Source organism: Conger conger, chromosome 18, assembly GCF_963514075.1.
Source record: "Conger conger chromosome 18, fConCon1.1, whole genome shotgun sequence".
Lineage (NCBI taxonomy): Eukaryota > Metazoa > Chordata > Actinopteri > Anguilliformes > Congridae > Conger > Conger conger.
Window position 1 is genome coordinate 17,161,029 of NC_083777.1, and position 24,306 is coordinate 17,185,334.

The following is a 24,306-nucleotide window of genomic DNA, read 5'->3' on the forward strand; positions in this document are numbered from 1 at the left end:
CATTTTACAAAGTATGATAGAGAGACTGTACAGTGGCAGGGGCAGAACCTGGGGCCACAGACAGCTGTAATAACGAACATGATACCCCATTCGTTTTTGGAGGGTGTGTGCAATATTTGGGTGCCATTTCTCTGAGCTATGGTATCTGGGTTGCCTTATTTCAAGGTTATGTTTCACTGAACCAACGATGCTATCTGGGTTGCATTAATGTGAGGGGTTTGCAGTATCTGGGTTCCATTTTGGTGAGCTGTCACTGGGTTGTGCAGAAAGATGTTAAATAATTAATTTCAGTTGTCTGGCAGTCAGAGGATTGCCGGTTCAATCATGCCATGGGTGTGTCGAAGCGTCCCTGAGCAAGACACCTAACCCCAAATGCTCCTGATGAGCTGGTTGGTGTCTTGCATGGCATCCAATCGCCATTGGTGTGCGTGTGTGAGTGTGAATGGGTGAATGAGAAGCATTCATTGTACAGCTCTTTAGATAAAGGCACTATATAAATCCAGACCATTTACCATTATTTATACACACATTTTACACATAATTTGTCACAAAACACTTCTGAGCGACATAGGAAAGACTCCAAAGAGGACAAAGAGGAAGAAACTTAAGATGAGGGACCTGTCCTCCTCTGACCAGCCCGGGGTTTCAGTTCAGAGGGACCAACATGACCAAATCCATTTCGATTCAGACCAATCCGCTGAAAGCAGACCAGAAAAGGGGAATGGACAGCTTCAAACGCTGTTCAGAGAGAGGGTCTCAAACATTTGCAAGCCAGATGGCCCCCAGTTTCGTTTCTGCATTAATGACACCTACATCTCAACAAGACACAAGGAGCACAAGGAGAACACAGCCAGGGACACACACCTGGAACACAGACCCAGTCTCTTCCTCACGCACTACCATGCACACAAACAGACACGCACCTCAAGGGTTGCCAGTGTGGCAGAATCCCTGATAACCGGGGAGCTGGCTGCAGTGCTCGGACACTGTTCTGTCTAGCATGCTGGGCACACAGGCTATTTCTCTCCCCATAGACACTGATAAGTAATAGCATATGGGGGAGAAAGGACATCACTGCTGTCAGAACCCAAGGTCATGCTAATATGGCTAGCCTCTATCTGGAACACTGTAGCGCTTCAGTTGCTAATGAGAAATGAGCGGAATTTAAATTCTAAACCAGAAAAGCTGTCTAATGGGAGATGTTACGGCTTGCTCAATACACTGGTTCCAAACTATACGAATATGTACTTATCTGATTTGACATGACTTTTCTCTTCACACAAACCGTATGTTGGTGATCGTCACTCTCTTAATACATAGATTAAATTACAAATTAATATAATCTTAAATAAAGTTGTCATATTTAGTACTTGGACATGAGCTGGACTACAGCCATCTTTAGTTCCTGTCTATTTCAGGGCTTTTTCACTTCAGTCTTCTCCAAATGAAAAGCATGTTTAATTGTATTCTGGTCAGGAGACTGACTTGGCCAGTCAAGAAGACTGCAATTTTTAAAAAGCTCCTTGGTTGCTTTAGCATTGTGTTTAGGGCCATTGTCCTGCTGCAAGGTGAAGTGCCGTTGAGTTTAGTTGAGGCATTTGTTTGTATTGGAGCAGATGTTTTGTGTACTTCAGAATTAACCTGGCTGCTGCTGTCAGCAACCACATCATCAAAAAGCCAAGTGAGCCAGCCAGTCGCAAAGAAAGGGTTGTGCAGCCAGTTGTCCAATTACTTTTGTTTGCCTAAAATGGCAGACCTATGAATAAAAAGGGCTGTAATCCCTGTTTTGTACACCTGATATATGTAGATGTAAATATCCTCAAATTAAAGCTGACAGTCTGTCCTTCAGGCTTAGATTCTCAATTAATCTAAAAGCCAATGTGCTGGAGTACAGAGCCAAAACAACCTAAAGTTGTTCCACTGTCCAAATACTTACGGACTGCACAGCACATAAATGCAGAGTAAATGAGGTATTATAAAAGGGTAAAAGCACTGGAGCTGTGAAATTAGCTGTAATAACAACAGCTCAGGAAGCAAATGTAGTGTAACAACAGTGTAAATACGCAGATGGGCTGTAAATGAGGTGTAATTAACAGCAGAGAGGCACTGGTGAAGTGACGAAGCCAGCTCTCATTTTAAACATCAAACATATTCAAAAATAACTTTTCAGACCTGGTGCAAGACCAAAGGTAGTTAATAAACCAGTCTGCACAAGGCAATGTGAAAACAACACTAACCTCTTGAGAACCAGATACTCATTGTGACCAGCTGTGTAACTGGCTGCACCAATTAGCTCAGCATGTCATAATTCAAACAAGGACCCCATAAGATAATTAATGGTTTAAGATAGATAACGTCCTAAGGGATACAGAGATGGATGAAAATTATGTGGGTAACCTTGACACAATTAAACCGTGTGTATACCAAGAACCGATAACAAACAAGCAAAATGGTTGGAGAAAATGACAAGAACTGAGGGATAAACTAAAAGAAGTCAGACAGCGGAAAGAAAAATCACCCTCAAGGAACAAGCAATCTTTACACTTGTGCCTGCTGTTAAATCGAAATTACAAAGAAGACTGAGCTAACTAGCCAAGTCAACATGCAGCGTGCATTCTTTGTAAAAAGTTTATTTTTACTACAAAAATACATCAACCTCATTTAAATGAGGGGTAAAACAGTATGAATGGTTATTTTCTTAATATTTTATAGGAAATAAAAACAACATATATTCACAACGCCACTGACTTCACACGTGGTTAAACATCACAGTTTTATTGGTTAACTGGCAAGAGCTGGCTGAACTGGCATGGACATACAAATTTCATCCATATCCATAAATAGTTTAACAGATCGCTTGCTAAAATCAGCTGTTTTTAACACGCAATGAGGTGCGATTCTAGTGGAAAGCCTGTAAACACGCAGGTCAATGAGGTGCAAGAGTAAAAATAAACTTTCTCTGAAAATTAGCTGTAATTACAGTGCATTTTAATAAGTATGAAGTGTAAAGAAGTGTAGTAACAGTTAAATGTAGAGAAACGGTGTTATAACAGTGCGAAGATTTAAATATACATCCCTCCGCTCGCGGCTATTCGAGGCTTATTTCGGTCTGATGAGGCACGAGACCGGATCCCTACACCTTCACCTCCATCTCTAAGTGCCAGGCCCGATCACGTCACAGCGCCCCCTGCCTGCAGGGCAGCTCATTACACAGTCAGCTTCACAGCTCCAGTGCCAACACTTCAGCTCTAATCCTGTCAGCTGGAGCCTGACCGCAACGCAAAATACATACTCTGTCTGTGTCTGTGGGTCTGCCTGTCGCCTTTTCTCGGTCCGTCTGTCCGTCTACAACTACAAAGACATGCACATACTCGCACGCGATCGTGCGCACACATTCACAAAACTGCATTTGAGACATCCGTTAAACGGACTAGGCAATCACGGCAGGTAATGAGAGGGCCTTTCTGCATGAGGGGTACACTAAAGATGATGCAGACAGTAGCTCGTTGCAGTTAGCCTTCAATCAACCTGAGGCATTCCTCACTCTACACCCACTCAGAAGTCCTCCGCCATCAAGAAACATCAACCTCTGTCCATTTTGGAAAGGTGGGATGGAGAAGGTGAGTATTCTAGAGAAAGTATTGTTATGAGTGGAGAGAGCAGAGCAGTGGACCTTTCTCACGAGCTCATCATAATACACAGAAATTTACAGCTTGATCTATTGTGCGCGATTAAATGCTGGATTATTCTAAAAGCGATTCGAGCTCCCAGTTGATATATAAATTATTGATTGCGGAAACACTCTTGTCCCGGGTGAATTAGAAGTGCATATAACAAGGCTCGGAGAACAGGCAAGACCGAGAAAATCGATCGAGTCAAATACACATCCGAGTGAATTGTAGAGAAAAGCACAATAACAAGTTTATATGAATATAAAAACAGATACTAGGTACATTTTTGGGAATAATTACAACTAACACCACTTCTTTATTACTACAACAACAACAGCAAGAACGGCAGCAGCTCTTACTATAAGTGCTACCACCACTTATCACTACTACCTCTGCTAATACTAATACTACTACTACGAATAAGAATGAGAATAAAAATGAATATTCTGAGCATAAACTGTACTTCACATGCAAACAAATTCCACCCCCTCACAGATAATTTAATATGTATTCATTGCATTGTGTATATTATCTTGTACCAAGCTTACGGTATATTTCCACAGGGAAAAGTGTATCACAAGACAGGGTTCGACCTCCAATGCAATTATTCAAAAATTAATTTCAGCAGTGAACAATGTGGGGCTGAGCACGCCCGTTTGTGAGACTAGCCAATGAGGGATTAAACATAGACATAAAGGACCTCCCGCAAACCAATCACAATAGAGCAAAAGAGGCGGGTTAGCGCACATCGCACATCACCTGGGCAGGCAGAAAGGCAAAGGGGCAGGCCATTTCTTCCATTGTCCCATGGCAATCTTTTTGAGATGTACTGAAAAGATTTAAAGGATACAAAAATGTATTTTTCTGACACTGAACTCACCTGAAAAAGGTCACAAAGAACTGCACCAGGTCCATGATGCTGTTGTGCTGGGAGAAGGCGATCTGTGAAGGGGAAGGGGAGAGAGGGGGCTCAGTGGTAAAGCTGCACGCATTACAGACGTCAAAGGCATAAAAACGGCAAAAAGCTGAGAGGAGATTGTTCCCCTCCATTTTCCATTAACGTTCACTCCACAGCACAAACATCATTCTTCTGCTTCAACTTTACCCTCAAATTCACTTCACAACAAACATATTTCAGTTTTCTAAGACAGGTATTTTTTTTTTTTGGGGGGGGGGGGGGGGGGTTCTTGACAAACCATTGATGCGAAAAGTAAACAGCCTGCCAGTCTCTCTGTTCAGGAATGGGTCAACCACCTCTTCAGAGTTAAAAGGCTCTGTAGCATTAAAACGTGCTGATTGTTACCGGTTCCGTTTTTTTGCTCAGACGGGAACCAGTGTCACACCAGTATTACAGCTGTACGACACCACTGTCACCCCCCCCAGTTATAAAAGAGCTCCAGGGCCACAGAAATGGAAAAAACACTAACACCTCTATAACAGAAAGGACCATCTGCCACAAATTAACTTGGCAGAAAGTCTGGTGGTTACAATCAGTTATTAAAGTCATTATTGGTTGTTTATCATTTTGTTTTAAGCAAAACAAAAAAAGAAGCGCAAACAGAGTTCTCAAACACATTTTTCACACACAGGCATGTTTTATTTTTGTTCCTTTTTTATTTTCATTTGAGGGAAAGGTCTTGTGAGCCTCACTCCTGGCTGTGAGGGAGGCAGAGGCCCCAGGCATGGCTGGTGTTCTCTTCCATGTCATGACCAGGAAGCAGTCAGAGCTCAGGAAGAAGCCTCAGAGTTCACACCTGCCCTTAGCAGGGTCAAAGCCATGAGCCGTGAGGGGGAGAGAGGTCTGTCTGTCTGTCCACCTGTCAGTGTGCGTGTGTGTGTGTGTGTGTGTGTGCATGAGAGAGAGAGACAGAGAGACCAAGGGGGAGGGAAAGGGAGAGATACTTCGCTGCATGGGGGAGAGAGGCTGCATTTCCTCTGCAGTCAACAACAACGAGATCATTAGAAAACCTGCCTTTTCCACCCGAAAACCTAAACCCTGCTAGAGACCTATCCGTTACAAACCCTCCACAAACTTCGAGAACCCCAACACAATCACAATCACAATCACACCAATTCAACACAAATACACAAACACAAAAACTACCAACTATTACTACCACTCACTATTATCATGAGTAATATTACACATATTACGGGCACATACGTGTACACATATTACAGGCACATACACATAGGAATGTTTTGGATATATCCTCCTCCTCTCCATATGGTTTGTTTGAGGATGATAGCAGCCATAAACATAGCTGCCATGTTATGCAATTAAAACCTTTTTGCCAATGAAACATTTTACTAATGACCAGATGTTCCCCCAAAACTGTATTCACACAGTTCCTGGATGGGGTCCCTGGTTGTAATGCAAATACTGAAGCCACTTTCAGTTGGGGGACAGACAGAAGCTTCTCAGTCTGAGGGAAAATAATGAAGTTTCAGTCATAACCCAGAACCCAGGATCCTGTACAGAATAAAGCAGCACGAAAGTTGCGCAATCTTTTTCAGACTAAACGCATTTCACAGCGGCGGTTCCATTAAACGTGTTTCCACGTTTTTCTTTGAGCGAACAGCTTTTATCAGCTTTTGTCCGATTGTTCAGCTTTGATTTGTTTGCTTAACATACAGTTACCCAGGGCAACTTACCACGACTGTTATTGCAGATTTTACACTTCCTTTAATCCGTTTGTATGCCTCTGAAGATAATGGGTGGGCAGAGTCAATCTGGAGTAGCAGTAGTGTACTCGTGGAGTATTCACCTGGAGTAGCAGTAATGTACTTGTGGAGTATTCACCTGGAGTAGCAGTAGTGTACTCGTGGAGTATTCACCTGGAGTAGCAGTAATGTACTCGTGGAGTATTCATCTGGAGTAGCAGTAGTGTACTCGTGGAGTATTCACCTGGAGTAGCAGTAGTGTACTCGTGGAGTATTCACCTGGAGTAGCAGTAGTGTACTCGTGGAGTATTCACCTGGAGTAGCAGTAGTGTACTCGTGGAGTATTCACCTGGAGTAGCAGTAGTGTACTCGTGGAGTATTCATCTGGAGTAGCATTAGTGCACTGCTTCATCTGGAGTATTCACCCCCACCTCACACTTCCAAAACTCACCCCCCCAAACACACTCATCCCACATGGAGGATATGAGGACATAGTCTTGAACTTTCACAATGCACAACAGAAAACCTCCAGCTTTAACGGCAGGCAGACACAGAGCTTTAGCTCCTGTCCCAGTATCTGTTTCGCATTAAGAGTTCCCTTGGTTTAGCGCAAGATGGAAGCACCCCACTTGCATAGGGGAGATAAGTTTTCCCCGTACCACAGCGACTTTACAAGTAACACCACAGTTTAAAAAAAATAAAATAAGAGTGACATCAGCGGCGTTAAGGCATCGGCGACACGCGCTTTGGGACAGCTTCTCCAGGCATTCATCGTCATGCAGAGGGGCCCTTCCTCACACGGACCCAAACACCTCTCCTACCGCACTGAAACGTTCTTCCTCCAGGTAATCCTGCGCACAAGGCCTCGTCTCCAAAGTAAAGATGTTCAGAATAATTGGATTATCGCGCGCGCATAATTGATTTCCCAGCATCCCCTCCGCAGCCTCGAGCACAGCTCAACCTATTAGCGGAACCTATATTTATATTTCCACATTAAAGGGAAAGCATATCAGCCCGTCGCCTCTGCGTACGTGTTCGTACTACACACCTTTTCCAAGGTCTCTCTAAAGTTCATATAAACAAAAAGCAGTCCTCACTTAAGAAGAAAAAAGAAAAACTTTCAAAAATTCTTCATTGTTCAAAAACAGAAAGCCGCATTTAAAAAAAAAAAGAAAAAAGAAAGAAAGGTGGAAAAAGTGTTTCTGCCGTCACATCACCCCCGGGAGGAATGCATGTTTTAAAAGTACTGGGATTTCCGCAGGGAGCGATGTGAAGATTACATTTCGGTACGGGAAGAGAAAGGCTAGTGTGCGAAGCGTTTCCCATCACTGTCGCTGCGGCTAACGCAGCAGTGGGGAGGAGGGCCGGGGTGATCGATAGCACAGCTGCCCAGCACCCGCTCTGAGCCGGGGCAGCCTGAGAGCACGGGGCAGCCTGAGAGCACGGGGCAGCCTGAGGGCACGGGGCAGCCTGAGGGCACGGGGCAGCCTGAGGGCACGGGGCAGCCTGAGGGCACGGGGCAGCCTGAAAGCACGGGGCAGCCTGAGGGCACGGGGCAGCCTGAGGGCACGGGGCAGCCTGAGGGCACGGGGCAGTCTCCCCACACAGCCAGGGCCTCAACCTGAGAGCACGGGGCAGCCTGAGGGCACGGGGCAGCCTGAGGGCACGGGGCAGCCTGAGGGCACGGGGCAGCCTGAGGGCACGGGGCAGCCTGAAAGCACGGGGCAGCCTGAGGGCACGGGGCAGCCTGAGGGCACGGGGCAGCCTGAAAGCACGGGGCAGCCTGAGGGCACGGGGCAGCCTGAGGGCACGGGGCAGCCTGAGGGCACGGGGCAGTCTCCCCACACAGCCAGGGCCTCAGCCTGAGAGCACGGGGCAGCCTGAGGGCACGGGGCAGCCTGAGGGCACGGGGCAGCCTGAGGGCACGGGGCAGCCTGAGGGCACGGGGCAGCCTGAGAGCACGGGGCAGCCTGAGAGCACGGGGCAGCCTGAGAGCACGGGGCAGCCTGAGAGCACGGGGCAGCCTGAGAGCACGGGGCAGTCTCCACACCCAGCCTGAGAGAACGGGGCAGCCGGAAAGCACGGGGCAGTCTCCCCACACAGCCAGGGCCTCAGCCTGAGAGCACGGGGCAGCCTCCGCTCACAGAGTGCCTCTCCTCCCAGCCTGGTCACTTTTCCATAAAGATGTCTTCCATCACAAAAGTGTTTTTTTATTTTGAAAACTCAGCATTCTCGCCTCTTCCTCCCCCCCATGACTCTGCGTTGCTTTGCAGAAATGCCGGGCTGCTTTCTCCAGTCCATTAAGGGTACTCTGTTAGAAAATAAAAGCAGCAGAAACTGCAAGCACCATAACTTCCTGTTTTTTTAAGGAAACCTTTAATGAGTGAGTTATGAGCAGAGCACAGTGCAGCTCCTATATTCCACACTTACCTGTGTGCCTCACGCAACAATGTGAACTGAGTCAGCCCACTAAGTGCCCACTGCAACAACCTTCACCAGAGGGCAGTACACCTCTACTACACAACAGCACACTTAAACCCAAACTATACTCACACACTACACCTCTACTACACAATAGCACACTTATACCCACCCTGTACTCACAGACTGCAACCCTACTACACAACAGCACACTTAAACCCAAGCTATACTCACACACTACACCTCTACTACACAATAGCACACTTATACCCAAACTGTGCTCCAACATTACACCAGTACTACACAATAGCACACACACCCAAAATGTACTCACACAGTACACCACCAATACTCTTTATCACACGTATGCCCACTCTGTCCAACACAATACCATATATACTCTATTGCACAGTACACACACACCATAGTAACAGCATCACACATAATAGGTGCTCGTTACACATCTATCTGTAACCTGGGAAACCGGCTGTTCTGATGGAAACAACACGTGCATAACAGCCTTCTTAGCTCATTCGAATACATTTGCATATTAATAAGTGAGCATAAGAAAACAGAAGGCCTAGAACATGACCAGAGGGCAGCCCCAAAGCCCAGACCCCTCCTACCTCCAAGAACCCCACCCACATACACACGCAGTTCAGACAGTGATCAGACTGGACACAACCTAAACCTAAGCTAAAACCTAAACCTAAACCTAAAACAATCACTGTACTGAAAACCCAGGCTACAATGACATGGTCAGCTGGGAGGTTTCTGAAAACCCCCTTCAGCGCGATTACCCAGTGAGTGCGTTAAACTGGGCCTGACGCCTCGCCATCTTCAGTACCGGCGCTCACCATTAGGAACTGGCTCTTGCCTGCTACCTGCCCTGCGTCTGACAGACTCCAGAGATCCCACAGGTGAGGAGTGATATCTGGTGCTTTGATGATGTGGCAGCAGAGCTCTCAGCGCTGGAGAACGTGTCCTCTCCCTCACACTGAAAGCAGTGGGGCACATGGGGATACAGCCGAGGGGGAAAGCAGATATTTCTGCGAACAATCTGTAACGTTCATATTTTTATGGTAACCATAATGGATATGTGTGCTCGTATAAAGGGAACACGCGTTTTCAGAGTTTCAGCTTGCTAGCGAGGCATACCAACCGAATCCCGAATTTCGGGAGTTTGTCTGCAGGCTAAATCCAGGCCGTGCAGTCAGCTGGTGATCAGCATCACTGGAAGGATGACCAATCAACCAGTGGAAGTCCAAACCACAGTGCTGTAAGGTGAGGGGACCAACAGCCAAGGATCAGCAGTAGAGAACCAAGAATCACCATAAGAGCCAATGATCAACACAAGAGAACCAATGATTAGCACTACAGAGTAAGGATCAGCATTAAAGAGCCATGGATCAGCACTACAGAATAAGGATCAGCACTACAGAGTAAGGATCAGCACTAAAGGGCCAAGGATCAGCACTACAGCGTAAAGATCAGCACTACGGAGTAAGGATCAGTTCTACGGAGTAAGGATCAGCTCTCCAGAGCCATGGATCAGCCACTTAGGGATGCCATTATGACACATCTTTGTGAATTTGGAGAGAGCTCCCGTGGTGACCCGATCACTCTGAAAAAGAACAGAAACTGTGGCAGACTCAATTTAAGACAAGGTCAATCAGAGATACCCTGATAGCAATGCTGCTTGGACAAAGTCACATCTACTAAGCCTGTCTTTCAATCACTGTCCTGTTCTTTTCCAGTAAAGGATTTGCAGTGACTGTCCTGCTGATCATAAGGCTTACAAGCCCACTTACTTGAATTGTAAAAATTAAACATATTTTAAAACATGAAATCACAGAAGTTGTGCTTTACTCCATTAGCATTAAGATAATTTTTGGCACAAGGGAACAGAAAAATCTCTGTCCTTCCAACCTCCCTAGCAATGATACAAAATGTGAATTATTTTTGTGAAGCTATTTTTGATGTTATTGTTTTCTATTGGTTACTACTAGCACAAAACTATCGTCAAAAAGCCCAGGATGCGTGGCTAAAAAAGTGATGGGCTAACTTGCCCCCCAAAAGCTCTGAACGGAGAGAGTAAACCTCTGGGCCACTTCCAAGAATCCATCACTAGCACTTTATTGGATCTACACAAGCAAGCTGAGCTTCCATTAATACGTCCAAAAATAGCAATCTCCTCATTAATATTTGCATCCTGATCAGCATTTGGGAATGTTCTACCTGCTGTTTTTCCTCTACACTGTTCCGGTGGACGTCAGTACAGGTGCATCATGGGACACCATGTAAGGATATGCACAGGAGTGGGAACTGAGGCAGGCAGTGATTAAGGGCATATTAGTCACACACCAGGGCAATTTAAATAATTAACCTGCAATTTCACAAATGGAAAAACTGAGTGTGCGCATGCACACACACACACACACAGACACAGACACACACACACACACACACACACACACACACACACTCACTGTGAAGCGCTGTCTATGAGCAGTCTTTCTTTACTGAGGTCATTTTAGAGGACTCTCAGGATATATAATCCATTATAGTATGGAATTGACAGCTATCCCCACCCCAATAGTAAAACCAAGATTGAACAGAAGCCACCCCATACAAGTACACGGCACCCCAATGGGGTTCCACCCACCCCCCCAACCCCCAACCCCATGCCTCCCTCATTCCGTCAGCACTTAGCCCCCCTCTACTATTACCGGCAGGAGGGAAGAGATCTGTTCCGATAGGCCAGTCATCAGACAGACGTGTACCATATTTGATGTTTCACATTACCTTTCGTTCAATAAAAGATGTTTTGTCACTGGAGCGCATAAATATGAGTGAATGCTGAAACACAGGACGCGGAGCATGTCGCCAATTAAATTACACGAGACGTTTGATGCAATGATGTCCGCTGCCTGGATAAATAAGTGCCTACGAGCCGGTGAATCTAATAAAGCAGGATTACTGCAAGCCAGCAGCACCGGGGAAGTGCACACCCCTCCTATAGAAACCCCTTTAATACGCAGAAATCAGTCTCAGGTGCACGGCAGGAGGCCTGGTGCCCCAGCAGGGATGGCGTGTCAAGGAGAACATTACTCCTGGTGCTGGGGCTAATGTTCCGGGTGTAAGAGAGTGGTGGGGTTGGGTGGGGGGCAGAGAGAGAACCCCACTCTGTTTACTCATGCATGCACACATTTGTATACACACGCATGCCTATAGACACACACAAACAGACATGTGTATAGACACACACAAAGACACATGTGTATAGACGCACGCACGCACGCACGCACACTCTTCACCTGCCACTTCCTGAACAGTGGTGGGGGGGGGGTCATTTACAGAATGCGAGGATATCGACCTGCAGAAGTCTGGAGCCAATTTCACACAGAACGCTGCATCGCTCACAAAGCAGCTAATGCGTCTTAATAAAGCACTAACAGGGAGAGGCACCGAGGACCACATCAAGAGGAGAGAAGGAAGGCCAGCACTTAGCCAAGAGGAAGGCTCTGTCCCTGTGTGTACTACGCCGTTTTTAAATAAGAACATAAAAACTTCACAATGAAAATAAGGAGAGGCCATTAATCCCCTCCAGGTTCGTCAGAACCACTCCAAAACCTGTCAGCTTTTAGAAGAGAAAAGAGCATGAGATTCGGTACAAATCAGAGGTTCGTTGGGTATCAACACTGCCTCGTGGATATTAATGCATTTCAGTTAATGTGATAACTTTTATCCAGGGAGATACAGACCAGGTTTGGTTGTAGAACAGAAACAAACTGAACTTAAGCAACAGACTCATTGAAGGTGGAAACAAATATCTGTGTCCTTTTTAATCTACTTTTCATTTGTTTTTCTTCCGACGGTTGCCATGCCCCAAGCGGTTGTCCCTGAACCGCTGAACTAATCTTACTCCGCGGAGAGGGAAAGGCCACGAATCGCAAGGTCAGGATGTCGGGCTGGATCTAAATCTGTTCCACGAGGACAGGCAATTACAGCCGGGCAAGTTTCCCTTCAACCGCCCCCGCGCCGGGGTGATGTCATCGGGCTTAAGGCAGGACGCGCACGGGGTTGGTGGGGGCAGCTGTCGTTCAGGGGTATCGCTCCCCAAACGCAGCCCACCAACATGGACCCAGAGATTCTTCACTTTCAGCGTTCAGGGCAATTAAAAGCGGAGTAAGAAAGGAGGGGAGAGAGTAAAGCGGAGATGATCTCTTGCGGTGTTTCTGTACAAACTGCACTCCTCCGTGTAGCCGTGTGCGGTCGCCGTCCCTCCTGTGGTGGAGACGGTGTGCCTGTGCTTGGGTGTGGCTTCTGCAGGTGCAGCTGATTAAGGACCTGATTCCCTGATTGCTCATGATGCGCACCTGTGTCTACCCAACAGCCCAACTGGATAAAAGCTTGAAGGCTCTGCAGTTCAACACAAACTCCTTTTGCGTTTCCCATTTGAGGCCAGTTTTTTTTGGCTCGCAATATTGTATTCTTTAAGCTGTACAGTTGTGCCGCATGTTTTGTTTTCAGTTTAAGTTTTGTATTTACTGTATTTTTCTGTTGTTGGTTCGCAGGCGGTGAGGCAGTTTATTTTCTTTGTTTCATTTAAACACATTTTGGAGAGCAAGGTCAGAGTAGGGAAGATATCAGACCTCAAGACTCACCTTTGGCTACAACCTTGGCAGACAGGGTAGTTTAACTGACCAGTTTTCTGCCTAGACCAGGGGTGTCCAATCTTACTGAAAAGAGTCGGTCTGGGTGCAGCTTTTTTTTTTTTTGTTTGTTTTTGTTTTTTTGCTTTAACCCAACACGACAACGCCTGCTTCAACTAATCAACTAATCAGTCTTCAATCAAGACCTTTGATAAGTGGGATCAGGTGTCTTTGTGCTGGGCATGAGAAAGAAATCTACACTGACACTGGCCCTTTTTGGACAAGATTGGGCATCCCTGGCCTAGACCATCCAGCTAACTGACTTTTGGTCATTTTGGTTTTCCCCATATGTAATAAAACATACCTTCCTTTATTGCACGTAGGTGACTCTTTCTGGCAGGTGGTATTGATTTTGTGCAGCTGGTATTTGTAGTCCCTGGTTATTGCAACACAGGTTTATTTTGGGACATAACATAATGGGGGCTTGTCCGGGATATGAATATTCATGAGGTCGTGTGGAAGGCACACAGACTCCACAAAGCTAGGGAGCAGGACAGTGATTTACCTCTGAATCCATCAGGCAGAGAGATCAGACTGAGAGACTTACTTTGTTACAGCACATTACCGACCCAGAGAGCTTTTTAGCAGGACTTGTTTTTCACTTCTGCTAAAATTAGTAAAAATATTATGTTTGTGTGGTTTGTGATGCTGTAAGAACCCTGAGGAGTAAACAGGGCTTTGTGAAGGCTTTCTGTCATCACCTCTTTCAGAGTCAGAGTTGGAGAGAAGAACTGCCACAAAAAAACAATAACAAAGGCAAGCAAATCGACAGATTCCTCCTCTCTCTCACGGTTCTGATTTCAGAGTGAGACATTGCTGTGCTCTTAACTTCAGTCTCAGCAAGTCCAGGGTCACCTGACCTCTAACATTACTAAGGACACCAGGAAGAGCACTGGACCAGCTAATCTCAAACAATACCAGAGTGAACCAGGAAGAGCAATGGACCAGCTAAAAACTAACATCACATCATGAGTGGATTATCTGACCTTTTACATAACCAGAAGTTCAGAGGAAAATGTCCTCTGTGACCTCATGGATGAAATATCCCACCACTCCTCGGGACTGTAATTTTAAATAACTTCATATTTTCAAAGAATTACAATCTGGGCACATAAACACTCCACGGGGGATCGAGCCAGCCATCAAGACATCTGTGCCAAAGCTGCAGAGCTTCTCTCCGGGATGTCTCTAACAAGCATCCCCAACAAACTCCAGCACTGTCGAATTAGCCACTGAATCACCCACTAAAACGGGAATCCAACCACTTGAATCAAGTGCGTTTCATTTCTTCCCTAGTGTGTGTGTTTGTGTGTGTGTGTGTGTGTGTGTGTGTGTGTGTTTTCATGCGTCTGCACCAGTGGAAACCGCCTCTGTCAGAGGTACCAGAGAAGCTCAGTTAAGGAGGCAGGAGTAGGACTGAGATGATGAATATGCCCTGAGTCCCCATCTCGACAGTAATCTCCTCTCCGTCGTTACACGGGCACCGCACACCTCAGGGTGGGCGTGAGCCTCCCCGCTCCAAGGATGCGAAGGCCCAAATCTCATCCATCTATCCGCGCTTAAATCTCCGGCCTGCTGTGAAGTGGAGTGATTGTTTTTTTACAAAAGGGAGGCATCGCATTTTTCCAAGAGTTCACGGTCTTGGGCAGAGCATTTCCACAGCACATTACTCACACCTCAGTGAAGAGGCGGAGAACTGCACCTCCGGCTGCCCAAGACTGATGAGGCCAATGAGATTCCTACAGTTATTAAGAAGCTCTCACTGATTAACAAGCATTGTACAGCAGCGTGGTGGGAAGAGCTTTCAGGCCATGTATCCCTAAAGAAAGCATAGATTACAGCTCTCACAGTGGACAGTGGGCAATAAAGTGGGTAATTCAATGTCTGCTTTTAGGAATAAATTACCAGGAACTTCACACAACGTGAAGGGGAAGGAACAGTCATCGTCATCATCATCATCATCATCATCATCATCATCACCTAATCTGCACAAGGTCAAAAGCAGCAAAAGACTAGTTGGCTCTGTGTCACAGAGATCCGATGTACGTGTCTAAAGCAAGTGACACTTCATAGCAATTAAAATCTCACATTTCCTTCATCTATATGGAGCTCGGTAACAGGACAGTATATCTGGGAATTCTGAGACTATTGATCAATACACTGGACACCAGCACACAGATTTTGCAATGACTAGTTCTGGAAAAAAAACAGTTCCAAAGAAATGTTGTCAGACAGCCAATGTTTTTCATTTTTGTAACCCCCCTCCCCAGATGCCCTTTGGGTCTGAAGAATGTTTGGAACTACACACTGCATTTGTTTGCACTATAAGACTGCAAGCAAAGGAAAGAACCTCCATCAAAGTCCGAGTGTGTGAGAGACAGAGCTCTGTTAGTCTGAGTGTGTGAGAGACAGAGCTCTGTTAGTCTGAGTGTGAGAGACAGAGCTCTGTTAGCCTGAGTGTGTGAGAGACAGAGCTCTGTTAGTCTGAGTGTGTGAGAGAGAGAGCTCTGTTAGTCTGAGTGTGTGAGAGACAGAGCTCTGTTAGTCTGAGTGTGAGAGACAGAGCTCTGTTAGTCTGAGTGTGTGAGAGAGAGAGCTCTGTTAGTCTGAGTGTGTGAGAGACAGAGCTCTGTTAGTCTGAGTGTGAGAGACAGAGCTCTGTTAGTCTGAGTGTGTGAGAGAGAGTTCTGTTAGTCTGAGTGTGTGAGAGAGAGTTCTGTTAGTCTGAGTGTGTGAGACAGAGCTCTGTTAGTCTGAGTGTGAGAGACAGAGCTCTGTTAGTCTGAGTGTGTGAGAGACAGAGCTCAGTTAGTCTGAGTGTGAGAGACAGAGCTCTGTTAGCCTGAGTGTGTGAGAGACAGAGCTCTGTTAGTCTGAGTGTGTGAGAGACAGAGCTCTGTGAGTCTGAGTGTGTGAGAGACAGAGCTCTGTTAGTCTGAGTGTGTGAGACAGAGCTCTGTTAGTCTGAGTGTGTGAGAGAGAGAGCTCTGATAGTCTGAGTGTGTGAGAGACAGAGCTGTTAATGTCAGAGAGTAACACTGGATTTTGAAGTATTTCAGCATCGTTCTGTTGCTTCTGTGAGGAAATGTGTTGCACCGGCCTGGCCAAGCCCATTTTAAACGCATGCTTACCCAAACATACGCTGCAGAAGCCGCCAGTGACAGAGCTCTATTTAAGCGCTCCAGTTTCAATTAAACAGAACAGTTTAACCGTTTTTTTTGGGTCGCCCCCTCCACCACATCTCATCTGAACGCACGTCTGTCAGCTCAATATATTACTACTTAATTCCAGTTTAATTTTATGGATCATAAGATTAAACCATGAATATGTTATATGACTGGTACAGTTTTAAAGCTCTGCTATTTAAATTATCGATATACAGACACTAAAAACTCATGGATCATTAAATGTGATTTTTCTCTGTAAAGTACATTTCATAATGGTTTGTATTTTGTTGTATTAAGCCTTAAAGGAATAAGTACAAATTATTTTCAGAAATTGTAAAAATCTTTATGAGATACATGTTATGTAAGTCCCACGCAGAAGATGATTAAAAACACAATTCTGCGAGCTACAGTTGATCAGAGATAATCCATCATCACAGAATTTTCTTTAACCTCAATTAAAGGAATAACAACACTCTAGTGCATTAATATCCCCAGTTCCTAACTTTGCCAAATACTTACTTTCATATGAAAAGTCTGGCAAAATTTCAAGAAGTTCTAAAAAATCAAACAAATACTTTAGATGCAGAAAGAAATTAGCAGAATCATGCTCTTTGGTTGTAATGTAAAAAAAAAAAAAAGGTTTTCCATCCAAGACAAAAACTAGGAGAGTCTGGCTTCTCTCACCTGAATCTTGATTGGCCAGGAAAAGTTGCTGACGTATACGTAGAAGGTGATGTTGGGATTGGTGCGGAAGCTGAATTTCTCACAGGAGAATCTGTCTCTGTAGTCCTTAATGTTGGTCTTGGAGACAATGGGGACCTCCTCACCTGATATGGTCCCGGCTACAAAGACAGGGGTCAAAGTTCAGCGGTAGATAGCTAGGGTCAATGGGGGTTAGCAGTGCTGAGAACCAGTGGTGTGTAAACCTGTGATTATGGTGATTTTTACACATTGAATTTCATTATCTGTGTTGACCAAGCATGAATTAGAATGATCAGTTACATTAAAAAATATATATTAATCAATGATACATTATTTCTCAAATGGTATTCAACAAGAGAAAAGAAATATAACCACTTCTTAAATATTTTGAATCAAAACATTTCTGTCCTCATGATATTATTGGTCATGGTGAAAATGTCTGTTTTATAAGCCCCGGAACATAATACGGCAGCAGAGAGACCCACACTGCATGACTAAATGATTACTTTGTCCTCTCTATCAGAGCCAATTTGAAATATTCTAATTGTTGTGCACAGATATTCAGTTCTCCAAATTTTCATTCCTTTTGGCATTTCTGAAACAAAGATGTGGAAGCCCCGGCCTTAAAGGGTGCTGCGTGTGAACATTTATCTTAATTAAAATCACAGCACTTCAGAGCGCTCTGTCGCAGAAACCCACTGCCTCCGCTCGCCTTTTGTCAAGAGCCCTATTCTCAGGGGGCTATGCATTTCTGCTAAAGGTATCCTGCGCAAAATATTAATGGTGGCGTCTTGTTTCGGTTACACGGCTAAAAGTAGAAAATGTGAACCTTGTATTTAAATGAGAACGGCACGTCCACCGCTGAAGAGACTGGTCTAATCGTCAGTGTTTCCTCTTTTCGAAATGATCAGTTCAGTTCGGTGAAAGAGTGAATGGGATGGTACAGTACGCGTGGTGTTTTTAGAGAACGTCCAACGCTGAGTGAGATCAGTGATTTCTGGTTCTCAGTGCTGCAAGGACAGAGAAATGCTGCTGCATGCTGGGACAGTGCGGGGCTGTATGAATTCTGGACGATGTGTAGCTGCTGAATCGCAGGGGGGTTACACCTCCACCTGCAGCTCAGCCCCAGAGATGGTGGCGGCAGTCCTGTAGGTACTGTAAAAGTGTCACTGATATGATGATGCTGACCGACCAGGTCAGGTCAGACACGTTACCTTCTGCTCATTGTAAGCACCGCTTGTGTTCACACATGCAAAGACATGGTCTACATATGCATGCGTGGACACACATATGCACACACACGCACACGCACGCACACGCACGCACGCACACGCACGCACGCACGCACACGTAATGCTACATCTGGGTGAAACTTATACCTGTGGAGCCAATAGACCAGGTAATGTTGAGGTTGAAATTGTTTGATGCATTGATTGACATGTCCAGGTTCTTATTGGTCTGAAAAAAAACAAATAATAAAAGGTAGATTCAGTTTTTTCAGTGTGTGTTAGTTAGACCTAGATACAGTGCCATGAAAAAGGTATTTACCCCCTTCCTTATTTCTTCTAAGATACTTCCACAGCAAAGTGAAAGACTATTATCAAATTATACCGTAGAAAGTGTTCAATTGCAGTTATTGCTGTCAAAGGTGGTACAACCAGTTTTTTCAGATTAAGGGGCGATTACATTTTCACAGGTGATATGGGTGTTTGATCATTTTTGGCATTAAGGAAATTAAACAGTGATTTAAAAATGAAACCATTCTGTGGGAAAATACTAAATGATAGAAGAAATTAGGAAAGGGGGCACATTTTTCTCTGTATGTTCCCAAAAGAAACTCAACTGTCTTAGTCTAAAAATACCTGACTTCACAGGAAATGACATGATGCACTTTCATGAAAATTGAAATGTGCTCAACAAAAGCAATTTATGCCTAAGGAAAATCAGTTTTCCTTTTTCATTTGGCAAATATATTCATCAATGTTTTTCTCAAGCACATGTTCAACAGTACAGCTGAACTTTTAATGCAAGGACAACCTATTCCCATTTCAGTTCCAATCTTCACGTACAGAAAAGCGATAAGGAATAAGAATTGAAATGTTACTGCAGTGAGAGAGAGATTAGAATCATCTGTCCCAGAACTGTTCAGATAGCATATGTGTGCAATAAATTACCTGTAGTCCCACCAGCAGCAGTGGGCACTGTAAGCAAATGTCGGAAGGTTTGGTTTGAGTGACAGTGTGACGTCTGTACATTTTCTGTTCATGTGAGAGGGTGTGTGTACCTGTTCTGTTCAGGTGTGAGGGTGTGTGTACCTGCTCCGTTCAGGTGTGAGGGTGTGTGTACCTGCTCCGTTCAGGTGTGAGGGTGTGTGTAACTGTTCTGTTCAGGTGTGAGGGGGTGTGTGTACCTGCTCCGTTCAGGTGTGAGGGTGTGTGTACCTGTTCTGTTCAGGTGTGAGGGTGTGGTGTTCCTGTTCTGTTCAGGTGTGAGGGTGTGGTGTTCCTGTTCTGTTCAGGTGTGAGGGTGTGTGTACCTGCTCCGTTCAGGTGTGAGAGTGTGTGTACCTGTTCTGTTCAGGTGTGAGGGTGTGTGTATACGTTCATACCTGCTCGGGCGTGGCCATGAAGTTGATAGCAGTGTAGTGATGGTCGTCCTCCTGCAGCAGACTGAAGGTGAACTGGTAATCAATCAGCAGGTTATCTGCAGGGGAACAAACCCAGTCAGCTTCTCCAAGAGCCACAGCAGGACGGGGTGGGGGTCACATCTGTCATGTGTTCCCTGCATTGAGATACCTGAGGCTGCTACAGAAAAAAGCAAGAACACCTCACAAGCGAGGCAGAACGCGTAGGGTTGCAGCACGGGTGGGATTTTACACAGCCAAATGATTAATTCGTACACGGTCCCAATACAAACCTCTGTCTGTGATGCAAAACTGTACTAAACGGTAACGGGAGTGAGAGAGTGAGCATTGGAGTGATGTCACTGGGGCCGGGGCTCTGACTGAGAGGAGGAATCCCCGTCAGAAAAGAGAGACTCAGGCTGGACATGGGCAGTAAAGTGGCGAGCAGGAGTGATTCATCACACCACGGATATTTATGACTCTGAAGTTCCCACACCGCGGTGGCACTTACTGGACCTCAGCGCTGTGTAAACCGTTTCTGGCTCTTCAAAATAATGGGTCCAGAATGTCCACCGCTTATTGAACAACTGCAGCGAGGAACTACTTTTGTTATCGGAAGTTTCTCGCGCATTTACTCAGCAGGAAGTCGGCATCTACCGTTTCAGACGCGGGAGATAAACCACCTGCCAGGCTCACAGAATCGCCTCCTGTGTCCGTAGACTCCACCCGTAGCCCGAGACCAAAGGAAATTATGTTTGACAAATAGCCACGCTTTGTTCTGGGGCTCGGCAGAGTCGGTGAAATTAGCGCAGATCAAATCCCAGCCACATCCCCCCCCTTGCTCCAGGCACACGTTCGCTCAGTTTATCCCATAAGCTCTTCAGTAAGCCTCACACTGTCCCCACTACCCTGAGGGGGCAAAGCGTGTTAGCGCAAATTCAAAGAGCTACCAGTTGTATGCACTGGTCTTTGTGTTCACTACATAAGACTATACTGTATACTTGAGCAATTCAGCATTCACAGTCCCCACTAGGTTCAATTTATACAGTGTGTGTGCGTGCGTGTGCGCGTCTGTGTGTGCGTATCAGTCCATTCATGAGGTTTAACGGAGTGTGTGACAGGATGCTCAAAAGAGAACTAAAAGTGATTTCCACAGTATGAACTTCATTATTGTATTATGTTTGATTTTATGCATGTTAAGAAATAAGTCACTTCAGACAGTGGGTTTAATCTCTAAATTGAATCTTTCAACAGATAAAGCAGAATTTGCTTCGAGTTCTTCAATTCCTCATCGCGTTTTTTGTCTGAGCCTGCGTGTTCAAAAAGAACCAAATCTTCATTCGTATAAGTGCACACGTTTAAATGAACAAAATGCAGACATCATTTCAGACGAAAGTCTAGAAAATGCATCTCTGAGGAAAAAAGGAATACTTTCTCACTCTCTCACTAATGAAACAGAAACATAGTCACCTCACTGATTTTATCCATCATTTATCCTGAATTGCAATTATTTCAAAATGAAAATTTCAACATTGACTAGCAACAATGAAGCATACGGCAGCTCGGGAGATAATGAGTTCAATATTCAGTTTATTTGGTTTTTATACACATAGTTTGCCCCAGCCAGAGCTGTGTATCCACGGATCAGTCACCAGGCATGTGGAGCAGTGTGAGATATCATCTGGTGAAAACGCTGCCAGACAATTCATAATAGTAATTATTTTTCTCATTTCATATTTGAGCCACTTTCTACCAGGCACAGATCATATCAGAGCATGATAGTCACAGAAAGGGTGGAATAAATGGGCATTACTTCCAGAAGTTTCTGGCATGGTACGCCTGTGTAAGCACCACATTTTGCAGATGCAAAAATGGTTTTTATGTCGATGAAGACGTGAAAGCCATTCTCACATTCCTTTGACCACTGTGGCTAAGAACATAGTCTAGAAGATCCCACAGCAGGCCATTAAAGGACATTACATGTATTGATAAAAGTGAGCTGATCAGATTCTGAAGAGACACTGGGGGCTGGCACACAGACAGACCTGTCTGTGGAGTACATAGATGCGCACGCACACACACACACACACACACACACACACACACACACACACACACACACACGAAGGAGCACACAGCATATGCACACACAGATGGAGGACTCAGGCACAGTCACAGTTCTGTGCTGATTTAAAGAGAGTATTTAGCTACATGCTACTTACTATTTACCTGCACCGAAACTTGTTCATATGCTTACTGAAATCCATTTATTAAACACAATATTTTAGAGGAATATAGCAGTTCAGGCTAATTCAGAAATGGTGGAAACGCACACATTCTCCTTTCTTTATGGATATTTAACACATTCATATCTAAGCAGCTAATCTAATCGTCCAAATGATTTTCCATGTGCAAGTCCAGTTTGAATGAATGAAAGAGACACAAAATTAAGATATTCTCAGCTGTTTACTCTCAGTGAAATGCCTTTAAATACCAAGGCACACAGTGTGAAAGAAGCTTCCATTATTTTGTTTTTACTGGATCTTATTTATTTTTTGCCTCAGACCATACACTGTTTCATAAAAGACCACTACAAGGTGTTCCTGGTGGAGCTCTATCTGGCGACAGAGAGACAATGTTTGAACACATCCCATCTTTTCTAATTCAGTCATTCAGGCCATTTGTTCTCTTGACAAAGCACAGTTGCTCTTCGTGTTCCTCCCGATTCACATTATATCGGCTCGGACGCCGACCATTTTTCAGAAAGCTCGCTGCGCGGCAAAGCCTTTTGTTTAGAGTTCTTTTAAATCTGATACACTGATTGATGGAGAGCGGAGCAATCGTTCTCCGTGTTCGTGAGGGACATCGCTGCGATGAGCGCGGTCCTCCAGCTCGTCACACTGCACTGCGAGAGCGCCACCTAGTGCTCTCCCATGATGCAATTCTCTCGTGTAAAGGCCTGTAAAGTCTCTCTCTCTCTCTCTCTCTCTCTCTCTCTCTCTCTGTGTGTGTGTGTGTGTGTGTGTGTGTGTGTGTGTGCTGAGATCACAGGGACCCACATCTGTATTTCTCCCTGCAGTCCTCCCATAATAACAGTGTAGATGGAAATAGTGACAGATTCACATCGCCCTTTGATGGATATATGGAAAATCATATCCATCGGAGGGTGGAGAATAATGTGGACCCCCAGCTGGTAATGAACAGCTGCCATGTTGCGCTTGCACTTGCATTGCCCTCTGAGACCATACAATGCCACCGTAATTAGGAGACGTTCTCTATACTCTACACTGCGTTATTGGCAAGAAATACAAATGTTAACATTGCCAAAGCTTCAGAAATATATTAAAATACATATGTATCGAAAAATACTGAAAGTGAACATTCTCAATACAAAAACAACAACACGACAACGATAACAATATTAAAGTCAAGGTTATGGCAGGCTGAAATATATTGTGCCGCAACTGAGCTGAAATAAAACTTCTTCATAGTTATAGAAAATATGTAGACATGTACTCTAATTTATACAGTATTTTATACAGTTTAGGGGGAAGTGCATCCCCGTCTCCACCTCTCTCGTCTTGCGGTGATCACAGAGTGGTTTTCTCTGCTGATTCAGCCCTCTCACTCCCCCCTCTCCTGACATCCCTCAGACCCAGTGGCCATGCTGTGCTTTGGGAGGGTTTGAGGGCCATGCAGTGGAGTCCTGGGTCCTGGACCCCTCTGTTCAAACACTCCTCAACCTTCCCATTCCAGGACCTGTCTCGGCTCAGCCTCAAAGTGTTTCAGTTTCAAAAAGCAATCTGCTTTTAATACAATCCAGGTCAAGAGGAGACTGCAACACCCAGATATTAAGGTCTCACTAACTTAATAACCTCATACTCACACTGCTGCATCAAGAATGCCATTAGGTCCTGTTTCTCTCTCACTGCACCCCACATCACACCTGGGAGTGATTCACTCTCACTCCACAGCATGCCCGTGAGTGATTCACTCTCATTCTATCCCACAGCACATCTGAGTGATTCACTCTCATTCTATCCCACAGCACACCTGTGAGTGATTCACTCTCATTCCACCCCACATCACACCTGTGAAAGATTCACTCTCACTCCACATCACACCTGTGAAAGATTCACTCTCACTCCACATCACACCTGTGAAAGATTCACTCTCTCACTCCACTTCAAAGCACATCTGCCCGAGACGAATATCATTCACTGGGATTCTAGTGCTGTACATTACCTCCTAGCATATGTACAACTGTCCCAAAAACATTCCCGATGGTCATTTGTCTTGTGAGTCCTGTGAATAGGTTCTTCCATGGGGAGAGATTTATGAGG

The 24,306-nt window shown here is 45.1% G+C and overlaps 1 protein-coding gene across 2 annotated transcripts in view; it reads right to left on the minus strand.

Annotated features, from left to right (window-relative positions):
• The window catches only part of LOC133118394 (attractin-like protein 1), a 199,240-nt gene that overhangs the window by 93,921 nt on the left and 81,013 nt on the right, over positions 1–24,306 (minus strand). The window contains exons 23-27 of one of the 2 annotated variants that reach the window (XM_061228373.1): positions 19,949–20,043; positions 18,720–18,798; positions 17,323–17,480; positions 4,552–4,613; positions 2,834–3,629 (exon numbers count right to left, since the gene is read on the minus strand). In XM_061228373.1, the coding sequence (XP_061084357.1) occupies positions 3,524–3,629; positions 4,552–4,613; positions 17,323–17,480; positions 18,720–18,798; positions 19,949–20,043 (500 nt within the window). In that variant the 3' untranslated portion in view covers positions 2,834–3,523. Of the gene's footprint in view, positions 1–2,833; positions 3,630–4,551; positions 4,614–17,322; positions 17,481–18,719; positions 18,799–19,948; positions 20,044–24,306 lie in introns of those variants that run through there. The other variant, XM_061228372.1, reaches the window with a different exon arrangement.